Raw genomic sequence first — 11,308 nt, 5'->3', positions numbered from 1 at the left:
TACGCGAATGTCTCTCGAATATCCAACCTAAAAATAACTTCACCGCGGCCGTGTCGTGTTTCTGAGAGGGAGAATGGCGCAGCAACAAATCCAACCGAAGACAGCCCTAGTAAATAAATGTCTGAAAGACCAAATAATAACCCTGATAGTTTGGAGAGGGATGATGAAAACATATGATTTGGGATATTTCTTGTTCTTCATGTACTAAGAAGTGTTTTCACGGAGCTTAGAAAGACGAAAAATGTAGAGTAATGGAGTCAGTTCTTGACCACAGGACCTGCCCGAAATGTCCAAACCTGATCGCGGGAGCGGATCCACACCCCTGCTGTTTTATGTGTATGGGGCCTAACCACGCTGTGAGCGGTATGGGCCCGACGCCGGCATGCTCAGCCTGCCAGATGCTTCCTCGGCTCACGCGTGAGCATCGTGGGCAGCATTTCCTGTCAGCAGAGGCTCCGCAGGAGGAGGTGGAGGATTCGGATCTCGACGTCGTCGAGATGGGCGAGTCAGGAGAGGAGGAAGTGCCGTTCCGATTCTCCCTTCCGTGGGGCCAGACAACCCCGATTCCGGAGGAGGAGGATGAGGACGCCTCGGTGTCGGGAGGTCCGACTCTCAGGTCTGCACGTTTGGATTTCCCAGTGGTGGTGACCCTGGCAGCGGAGCGCGTAGGCCTACCGCTCCCACCACCGCTGCCACCGAGGCCTATAAGCCGCCTGAGACAGGGGTTTTACGGCCGGTGCATCCAGCGCAACCGACCTTCGTTTCGCCCCAACTGCCTGATATATGGCGGTGTGTGGAGGCGACATGGCAGCAGCCATTCAAGACGAAGGCCCCAGTAGTCGCTATGGCAGGCATCATCAAGGTGGAGGGCCGCTCGTACACAGCGTGTGCGGGGGTGCCCCCCCTTGATGAGAGCCTGGCGGCCCATCTGCTTCCGCGGGCAGCTGGTTGGGCGGAGGGTAAGCGACCCCTGCCCCCGCTGCCCCGGGACCAAGACACTCTGGAATATCTGGACAAGATGTTCAAGCTCGGTACGCAGATGGCCCTCCTGTCACAAGATGGGAGCGATTATCCGGACCGCGCTATAGGTCAGATGAATAATCTGATTCATGGCGTGGCCGCTGCAGCAGGGCGGGTGATTTCCTTGGCCACAGTGGCGTCTCGTCACGTGTGGTTGGGACTCACTGCCCTATCTAGAAAAGACCGAGAAGATCTCCTCGGAGCCCCCGTGTCCACGGAGGGGCTCTTTGGGTCAATCTCCTCGGTCACTCAGCGCTTCAGCCGGCTGGAGGAGGAAAGGGTCCAGCTTAGCAGGATGCTACCGCTGGCCCCGCCTCCGGCCCCGCTACGCGCTCCTCCACGCGTTTCCATGCAGGCGAGGGAGCGCAGTGCGACAGTGAAGCGGAGGGAGAGGCGCCGGCACGGGGGTCCCGTAGCTGCGGCGCCCTCCACCTCTACGGCCCATCACGTGGTACCGGCATATCGGCAGCCACGGGGAAGGGCTGCACGACCTCGGCAGGCTCATCAGCAGCAGAGAGCGGCCGGGTGGGGTGCGCCGTCTGCCCGAAGCTGACTGGCGGGGGGAGGAAATCTCTTCGCCCGGGACGCGAGGGTGAATCCCGCCTCCTCCCTATTCGATGCACAGATTCCTTTGAAAAAAGTTAAAAATAAAGAAAAAGTTGATCTGTATCCAAGTCTAATGGCCCGTCCACACAGCGGCGTGCGCTGACGCTTGCCGGCGGGCGTGTCTGAAACTCGACCAACAACCAATCACATGAATCTCCCGCCCCTGACACACAAGCAGCGGTTTGATTGGCTAGAGCTTGTACTGGCATATGATTCGATTGGCTGACGCTTCTGCCGAGGCGTCAAAAGTTGAACATTGCTCAACTTTTGCAGCGAGCCACGCCAGGCAGCTACGCTCCACGTCGCTTCCCACGATGCATTTCGGCTAAAAGTGACGTCACCCCATTCAAAGTGAATGGTGAAGCGTCAACGCACGCCGCTGTGTGGACGGGCCGTTAGTGTCCTTTGTTTCCACAATGCTACACTTACACATGATGTCTGTACAGATTCCCCACTCGCCGCCCCAGCCATAGCTCCTAAGGCAGGAGGCTAGTGGGAGTGCGCAGGTGAGAGTGATGAAACGTAAACAAAGCTATCGTAATGTTATACGGGTACAGAGGCATTATGGCCGGCGTGCGTTGCCGTTGGGGAACACACTAAGCCTGGGGTTAAGACTCCAATTAATGCAGGTTACCAGAGTGCGGCGTGCGTTGCCGCTTCAACGCTTCTGCCCTGACGGCCCCTACACACGGCGGTGTGCGTTGCCGCTTGGCGGTGGGCGTGTCTTGAGCTTGGGAAGTCAACGCGAGCAGCCCGACCAACAACCAACCACATGAATGTCCCACCCCGGACATACAAAGCAAAGCATTCTTGCTACATCCATGCTGGCTAAACATACTGTCTATGCTTGCTAGCTGTCCATTCAAACGAAGTACACTGGATATAAACTCCCCAAACAAGCGAAAACCTACCAGTTTCCCCCACTGTCTCTGCCACCTCCCCCCATGCCTGGCTCCTCCGGTTTGTATCCCTGTATGTAAAGAGGGACTGGTCATAGAGTACCGGGTGATTCCCTACCGCCACGATCATTTTCTCCTCCTTTTATTGACATATGGGAAATAACTGCGGTCTGGCTCTCCCAACATACACCCGGTTTGATTGGCTACTGCTTGTACTGTCAGATTTACATACGAGGGATTTGATTGGCTGACGCCTCCGTCGAGGCGGCAAAAGTAGAACATTGCTCTACTTTTGCAGCGAGCACCTCGAGAGAAGCTACGCTTTGCTCCCACAATGCAGTTCGGCGAATCGTGACGTCACCCCATTCAAAGTGAATGGGCAGAAGCATTGAAGCGGCAACGCACGCCGCCGTGTGTAGGGGCCAAGGGGGGACGTACAAGCACTAGCCAATCAAACCGGGTGTATGTTGGGAGAGCCAGACCGCAGTTATTTCCCATATGTCAATAAAAGGAGGAGAAAATGATCGTGGCGGTAGGGAATCACCCGGTACTCTATGACCAGTCCCTCTTTACATACAGGGATACAAACCGGAGGAGCCAGGCATGGGGGGAGGTGGCAGAGACAGTGGGGGAAACTGGTAGGTTTTTTCGCTTGTTTGGGGAGTTTATATCCAGTGTACTTCGTTTGAATGGACAGCTAGCAAGCATAGACAGTATGTTTAGCCAGCATGGATGTAGCATGAATGCTTTGCTTTGTATGTCCGGGGCGGGACATTCGTGGTTGGTTGTTGGTCGGGCTGCTCGCGTTGACTCCCCAAGCTCAAGACACGCCCACCGCCAAGCGGCAACGCACGCCGCCGTGTGTAGGCTCCGTTTACTGGGGCTGGTGCAGCCAGGCGATTGGTTCACCACCATCGACCTGAAAGACGCGTACTTTCATGTAGAAATTGCTCCAAAGCACAGAAAGTATCTGCGTTTTGCCTTCCAGGGAATAGCCTACGAGTACAACAGGCTATTCCCTATCCCCACGCACATTCAGAAAATGTGTGGCCACAGCGCTTCAACCGCTGCGCGCACACGGCATGAGAGTTTTCTTTTACATAGACGACCTCATAGTCATGGCTGGGTCACGGGAACAGGCAATGTTTTGCACAGCACAATTGATCACACACCTAACCAGATTAGGCTTTGCGATCAATTGGAAAAAGAGCACCCCCATACGTCACCAACGGGCGTTGTATTTGGGTGTGGTGCTCGATGCAGGCACGTTGCGCGCCACCCTGTCAGAGAGCAGACGTGCGTCCCTTCTTCAGGGGGTACGCAGACTGCGACAGGGGGCAACAGTGACGCACTGGGCCCTTACAGGGCTGGAGGGCTGCTCTCCTTCTGCCGAGAGCAGGAGGGGGGCAGCCCTCCACACTTTAGTCCACACACTCGGCACGGGGTCAGTGTTTGAGTGTGGGGCAGGGGCTCTGGCGCTCTCCCTGTTATCCTTAGGGATTCAGGGAGGCAGGCGTGTAGTAAGCCTTTTCGGGGCCGAGGGGGCTCTCCCCATCCAGGGTGGGGGGGTCCCCCGGCACTGTTTTTTGAGCACACTTTTTGCGAGGTAAGCGCAGCAGGGTGTGCTCTGTCAGCCACAGCCCAGATTTCTCCTCGGTTACAACCGGGTTAAAGGAGAAGGTGGGGCAGCAGCTGCTGACCATAATAGCCGGTCAGGGGCAGTAGGGTGGAATATTATTGGACGACAGTGCGCGTATACATCGCGGCTCCACCCACTGTACCCATAGAGTCCAGTAGAGGGCGGAGCCTGTGAGAGATATAACGTCGGGTTACGTAGTGTAACCCTTGTCATATTAGCACAGGCGGAGCCCTCTACTCGGGGCACTGTCTGTCCTATTCCGCTCGCTGAAGAGAGGTATAGGATGATAGTCAGGAGACGAGGCCTCATTTTATACGGTGTGATGCGCGCGCATTCAGGTAGGCCCGCCCAGGGCCGGCTACGTCTATAGAAGTCTCAGTGGGAGAATGCTTGCGGGGTAAGAGAGTACCCGTAGAGTCCAGTAGAGGGCGGAGCCTGTGCTAATATGACAAGGGTTACACTACGTAACCCGACGTTATTGTCTGTAAATAACTGTTTTGTCAGAGGTGGTGTGAGACCTGATATGTGAATAGAAGATCAGCAGTGTGGGATATCTTTGGTAATGAATAACTGATCTGAATAAATCCAGTTTCCTAATAGATTGATATGGATTATTGAAACTGTGACGTGTTATTTCTGTTGAATGTACATTTTGATTGTTGCTGTAATATTTCCTTCTCTTTCTGTTCTTCTGCTCGTGCGTAATACAGACCTAAATCCTCTTTGTATCACAACATTTAAATCAAACATTAAATCAATAATAAAAGGTTTTCTGAATCAATAACTATTTTGGGGTATTTTTTTAGCAATGATATCATTTAGTTTACAAATGGACATGAATAAAAGTAAACAGTAATTTAGTTAATTAATCAGGTGTCCACCAACTGCATTAGAAAAAAATATATATATATTTTATGTGTAATGGTTGTTGGCACTCACCCTCCTGTCCACACGTATTAATGAATCCCATTAGTATGATTTTTATGAAAATATTTCAGATGAATAAAACTTTATACAATAAAAGCATAACTGATAGGCCTTCACATCTATCACTGTGCATATCAACATTAACACATGTACACATAAAGTTTAATAAACCCCACACATCTCAGTTAACACTTTGAAATGGTGATTTGATTTGATCATTTTACAGCACTTCGTTCATATTACTGTATACACCGGAATAAGTTGTGAACTGCATAAAAAAGACCATGTGATCTTTGTCTGTCATTATCGGTTGTTTCTGTGAACAAGCATTGTGGCACAGCATTATCTCCTTTCCTTTCGTAAAGGATGATCCAGTGTTTCCTATAAACTAAAGGAGGTTATAAAGGGAAACTGAACCTCATTTCCTATCAACTAGACTTAAACAGCTCTTATCATGGCTGCCACTTGGGTACTTCTGAAAATACAGAAGAAAGATGGGCCATGAGAAGATATTTGCTGAATTTGACAAACCGCGTATTGGGTTAGAATGGCTGAGTAACACACTTAAGAATAATTGTTCCTGGAGGATTATAAACATTTCAAACTAACAGCACAGGCAGTATATTTTCTACATTGTTCACAGTTGATAGTAAAGGAGTGAGTGGAACAGATGTGTTTGGATTGTCATTAAGAAGAACATAAACACTGTCTCCTTCACAACAGACTGAAAACTAGAGAATGCAATTCCTGAAGAAATAGCTAGTGGGAATGCTTTATGCTGAAAAGCTGAATTCAATTTCTGACTGAGCTGACAACACGACGTTGTTTGTTTCACATTATTCACTGCATGTAGAAACAGAGCCTGAACACATCTTGAAATCCCGCCTCTTCCTGGAGCGAGTTAAACATTACCAGCCCCTCCTTCTTCTTCCTGCTCTCAAACAACGTGTCTCTGAGAGGGAGAATGGCGCAGCAAGGAAGTCAGCGGGACAAGGACAAACTCTGCTGTTCCATCTGTCTGGATCTACTGAAGGGTCCGGTGACTATTCCCTGTGGACACAGCTACTGTTTGAGCTGTATTAAAAACTACTGGGATGAAGAGAATCAGAAACATGTGTACAGCTGTCCTCAGTGCAGACAGACCTTTGAACCGAGGCCTGTCCTGATGAAAAGCACCGTGTTGGCAGAGTTAGTGGAGGAAGTGAAGAACAAGAAGACAGACGTCAAAGCGTCTCCAGCTGATCACTGCTATGCTGGACCTGGAGATGTGGGATGTGATTTCTGCACTGGGAGAAAACAGAAAGCTCTGAAGTCCTGTCTGCAGTGTCTGGTCTCTTACTGTGAGCAGCACCTCCAGCCTCACTATGAATCCCCTGCCTTTGGAAAACACAAGCTGGTCGACCCCTCCAACAAGATGCAGGAGATCATCTGCACTCGTCACAATGAGGTGATGAAGATTTTCTGCCGCACCGATCAGCAGTGTATCTGCTTTCTCTGCTCCATGGATGAACATAAAGGCCACGACACAGTTTCAGCTGCAGCAGAAATCAGCAAGAAGCAGAAAGAGCTCGGGGTAAGTCGTCAAAACATCCAGCAGAGAATCCAGAAGAGAGAGAAAGATGTGAAGCTGCTTCAGAAGGAGGTGGAGGCCATCAATCTCTCTGCTGATAAAGCAGTGATTGACAGCGAGAAGATCGTCACAGATGTGAAGCAGCAGATCAGATCTCGTCAGGAATCTGAAGTGGCTCACGTCAACAATCTTCAGGAGAAGCTGCAGGAGGAGATCGCTGAGCTCAGCAGGAAGGACACCGAGCTGGACCGACTTTCACACACAGAGGACCACACCCAGTTCCTGCAGAGTTACAGCAGGTTATCATGTCTGAGTGAAGCTACAGACTCCTCCAGCATCACGGCTCATTCCCTGAAGTACACTGAGGACGTGACTGCAGCTGTGTCAGAGGTCAGAGATAAACTACTGGATATTGTTAGTGAGGAACGGTCCACGATGTTATTAACAGAGACTCCAGAGACAGAGCCCAAGAACAGGACTGAATTCCTCAAAAATGCGTGTGATATCAGACTGGATCAGAACACAAAGAGCAAACATATCTGGTTTGATTCTGGCCAAATGGCCACATTCTACTTGAATACCGATGAATGGTGTGGTCACCCAGACAGTTTCTCTGACTGGGCTCAGGTTTTGTGTAGAGAGAGTCTGACTGGATGTTGTTACTGGGAGGTGGAGGTAGGAGGGAGTGTTTTTGTAGCAGTTGCATACAAGAGTATTAGCAGAAAAGGAGATGAAAGTGCATTTGGAAACAATGGCAAGTCTTGGGCTTTGGAGTGTTCCAATGACGGTTATGAATTCAGACATAACACAATCAGAACATCGATCTCAGGTCCTTGGTCCTCCAGAGTAGGAGTGTACCTGGATCACAGTGCAGGCGTTCTCTCCTTCTACAGCGTCGCTGAAACCATGACTCTCCTCCACAGAGTCCAGACCACATTCACTGAGCCGCTCTGTCCTGGGTTTGGTCTGTATAGGGATGATGCCTCTGTTGGAATCTGTGAAGATTTAAACACAGGAGACTCAAACCCATAGAACGAGGAAACACCACATGACAACTTTCCATTTTCTCCGATTTATTCGTTTTTTTTTGTCTGATGAAAGCTGAAAAACAGTAAACACCAGAAAAGATGAAGGGAAGGATGCAGCAGCAGAACCCCGTCGCTGCTATAAGGACTCGGGTCACCCACACATGACACATTTTATTTAGAGTCAAGTGTGTTTATCTTTGCAGCCATGGTGAGTATCACTGCTCACTAGAATGGAGTTTTCCTTTTCCTTCTTTTATTTTACATTAATTTTATTATTCTCTAAGTTCAAATGTTAGATTACTAACCAAACAATTTCAAAAAAAGAAATATTGAAAATGTTATGAACACATATTTTAAAGAATGAGTAAATGTCTGAAATACCAAATAATAACCCTGATAGTTTGGTGAGGGATGATGAAAACATATGATTTGGGATATTTCTTGTTCTTGATGTACTAAGATTTTATTATGAAAGTGTTTTGTTATTGTCTGTAAATAACTGTTTTGTCAGAGGTGGTGTGAGACCTGATATGTGAATAGAAGATCAGCAGTGTGGGATATCTTTGGTAATAAATAACTGATCTGAATAAATCCAGTTTCCTAATAGATTGATTATTGAAACTGTAACGTGTTATTTTGATTTGTAAAGTCCTTCTGTTGAATGTTCAATTTGATTGTTCCTGTAATATTTCCATCTCTTTCTGTTCTTCCGCTCGTGCGTGTTGTGGCAGACCTAAATCCTCTTTGTATCGCAACATTTAAATCAAACATGAAATCAATAATAAAATGTTTTCTGAATGGATCAATATTTTGGGGTATTTTTTAACACTGATATCATTTATTTCTCAAATACCTTAAAACTTCATATTATTTCATATTACTGTATTCAAGATTGTTGGCCACCAACCCCCTAATTTACGTTGTACATTTGTATAGTAATACTAATAATATGATTAGTGATAATACAATACAAAAAAACAAGGTGAGCCAGCAACCACCTTCTGTCCATTGCAGCGTCCAGGCAGCTCCCGTCTGAGCATATGCCTTGAGATGCACATAGCTCCAATGAACACACACACACACACACACACACACACACACACACACACACACACACACACACACACACACACACACACACACACACACACACACACACACACACACACAGTATTGTATTATTGAATGAGAGAGGTTCCAGGTTTAATTGAGGTAAATATTTGTAATGTTCAGAGGTTGTTGTGTTTAATATTCATGAGAATATTTGTCATTGTTCAAATGATAATAAACATTTGCATAAAGCATATTTGTCCACTCATATGTTGATAAGAGTATTAAATACTTGAAAAATATTCCTCTAAGGTAAATTTAGAACAGATGAAAAATGTGCGATTAATTTGCGATTATATATTTTAATCGACTGACAGCCCTAATATATATATTTAATGTGCAATGGTTGTTGGCACTCACCCTCCTGTCCACACGTATTAATGAATCCCATTAGCATGGGTGCGGGAAGGGGGGTGCTGAGGGCGCTGCTGCACCCCCTAGTGGCAGGCAGGGGGTGCGGAGCTCCCCTGTCTGAATTATTATTTGACGGTTATTGCTGCTCCCGCTGTGCATAATCTGTGTAATATGTAGCCAATACATTCCACATTGTTGGTAAAATAATATTTTGGCCTGCCCCGAATGTTTTTTCTGTAGCACCGGACAATTCTTCTACCTCAATAATATAATACATTAACCGTGTTTTACGTGAACCTCATCATGACACTCGAGAGGACGGCAGGACTGTAATTTCCCGTGTTCAGTGAATGCAACCGAGGCAAGACACCAGACCAATCAGAGAGTTGAAAAAGAACATCTGCTTACAGTTGTGTTTCATCTGGATGTTGAGATGTATCCATAGATCTCTTCATGTTGCTCTCAAAGTGCACCAGATTGATGCTTTTAACTTCAATATTTAAAAAAAATCTTCCCGGGGGAGCATCCCCCCCGGACCCCCCTAGAGGAGGTGAGGTCCGCTCTCCACTCATAAAAAATAGCACTTTACCCCTGCCTATATGCCGTGAGCTGATTATCGAGCCTTCATTGTAACAGTCGCGGGTGTCCTGTGTGTTTGCGTGTGGGGAGTGCTTTTGTGCGTGCTCTATAGTGCCCGTCCAGAGTCCAGCACCTCAGCACCCCCACTCAAAATACCTTCCCGCCGCCGCGCCTCAGCCCATTAGTATGATTTTATGAAAATATTTCAGATAAATAAAACTTTATACAATAAATGCATAACTGATAGGCCTTCACATCTATCACTGTGCATATCAACATTAAAACATGTACACAACAAGTTTAAGAAACCCCACGCAACTCAGTTAACACTTTGAAATGGTGATTTCGTTCATATTACACCCATTACACCGGCATAAGTTGTAAACTGCATAAAAAACCACCATATGATCTTTGTTTGTCAGTCATGATTGGTTTTGCTCCCTCCCCCTTCAGCCCAAGCCCCTAAGGTGGTGAAGGTGTTCATTAACCTCCCTCGGTCGATGAGTTTCGACGCCGCCGAGCGGAGTCTCAGGCTCTGGAGCTGGTCGGAGGAAGACTACAAAGAGGACGGTTTGATTCCTTTGCGCTACGTCAAGTTTCAGAACGTACAGAGAGCGTGGCGTGGGAAAAAAATTAGGGGAAGCCAATAATACGTCCTTTCTTTTGGGTCGGGGGTGTGGTGGTCAATATAATAACGTAACCAGATCAACGTAATCATACAGATGCAGGACTTACACACGCCTGTTATCTAACCGACATGTCCGCACGCACTCTCCAGCCCAAACTCTAATAAGCATTCATTCACAAACTAAATCAGGAGACCTTTAACGTTTTACGTCCAATTCAGCTCGTTTGTTCCTCGCTGTACACAGCTCCAGTTTGGGCATTGGCCTGTCATCAGATTGTATTTGTTGTTGCTGCTGTAGCGGAAGTTTAGTCTAATAATTTTTGAGTAAATACTCCACATCTCCACCCTGCATAATTGCACTTGCTTCAGTTGCTTGCTACTTTCTAACGGCGTGAGAGTGGTGCAGTGACACTATCTATCTTCTATCGATTCGATTTATGATTCGAAAATTATAAAAGTAAGGTAGACATGTGGATATTATCCGACTGAACACAACGTGCATTTATCTAACAGGTTCGTTTTCCACTGACCTTATTTCGAGCTATTTTCCAAAATCCTACGGAGAAATCCCATTGCTTTCTGTCGAGGGAATCCGAGCGCAGCTTACTTCCGGGTTTTAGGACGCGTCACTGCACCACTAAATTGATGCGATTTGATTGGATTGTGAGGCAAGGGAAGCCAGCCGCCTCTTGCTTCCTTTGGCATGGCCCTGACTAATCACAGGTTGGCAGGGGCATCACGTGAGCCTCATCTGATTGGTCAATCTCTCCATTTTTTTTCACCAAGGGAAGCCAATTTCGGCTGGCCTCCTCTCGCAACAGTGAGTGCAATCTACTGTTTCACCATAACATCTAGAGGGGCGCTGTTTCACTCTTTGTAAAATACTCAATGAGAATGGGGGAGAGACGGGCCGGCAGCAACACACAACAAAGAATTTCCGAAACTAAA

The 11,308-nt window shown here is 47.6% G+C and overlaps 1 protein-coding gene across 1 annotated transcript; it reads left to right on the top strand.

Annotated features, from left to right (window-relative positions):
• The first annotated feature begins 6,007 nt into the window (after nucleotides 1-6,007).
• On the top strand, nucleotides 6,008-8,491 carry LOC117456347 (E3 ubiquitin/ISG15 ligase TRIM25-like). The gene has a single exon (XM_034096196.2). The coding sequence runs from the start codon at nucleotides 6,056-6,058 to the stop codon at nucleotides 7,691-7,693; it is 1,638 nt and encodes a 545-aa protein (XP_033952087.1). The 5' UTR covers nucleotides 6,008-6,055; the 3' UTR covers nucleotides 7,694-8,491.
• Nucleotides 8,492-11,308: the final 2,817 nt, after the last annotated feature.

The sequence above is a fragment of the Pseudochaenichthys georgianus genome, chromosome 12, assembly GCF_902827115.2.
Source record: "Pseudochaenichthys georgianus chromosome 12, fPseGeo1.2, whole genome shotgun sequence".
In the NCBI taxonomy this organism is placed as follows: domain Eukaryota; kingdom Metazoa; phylum Chordata; class Actinopteri; order Perciformes; family Channichthyidae; genus Pseudochaenichthys; species Pseudochaenichthys georgianus.
Note: the sequence above shows the minus strand (reverse complement) of the source record. Positions and strands in the feature narration are given on the sequence as shown.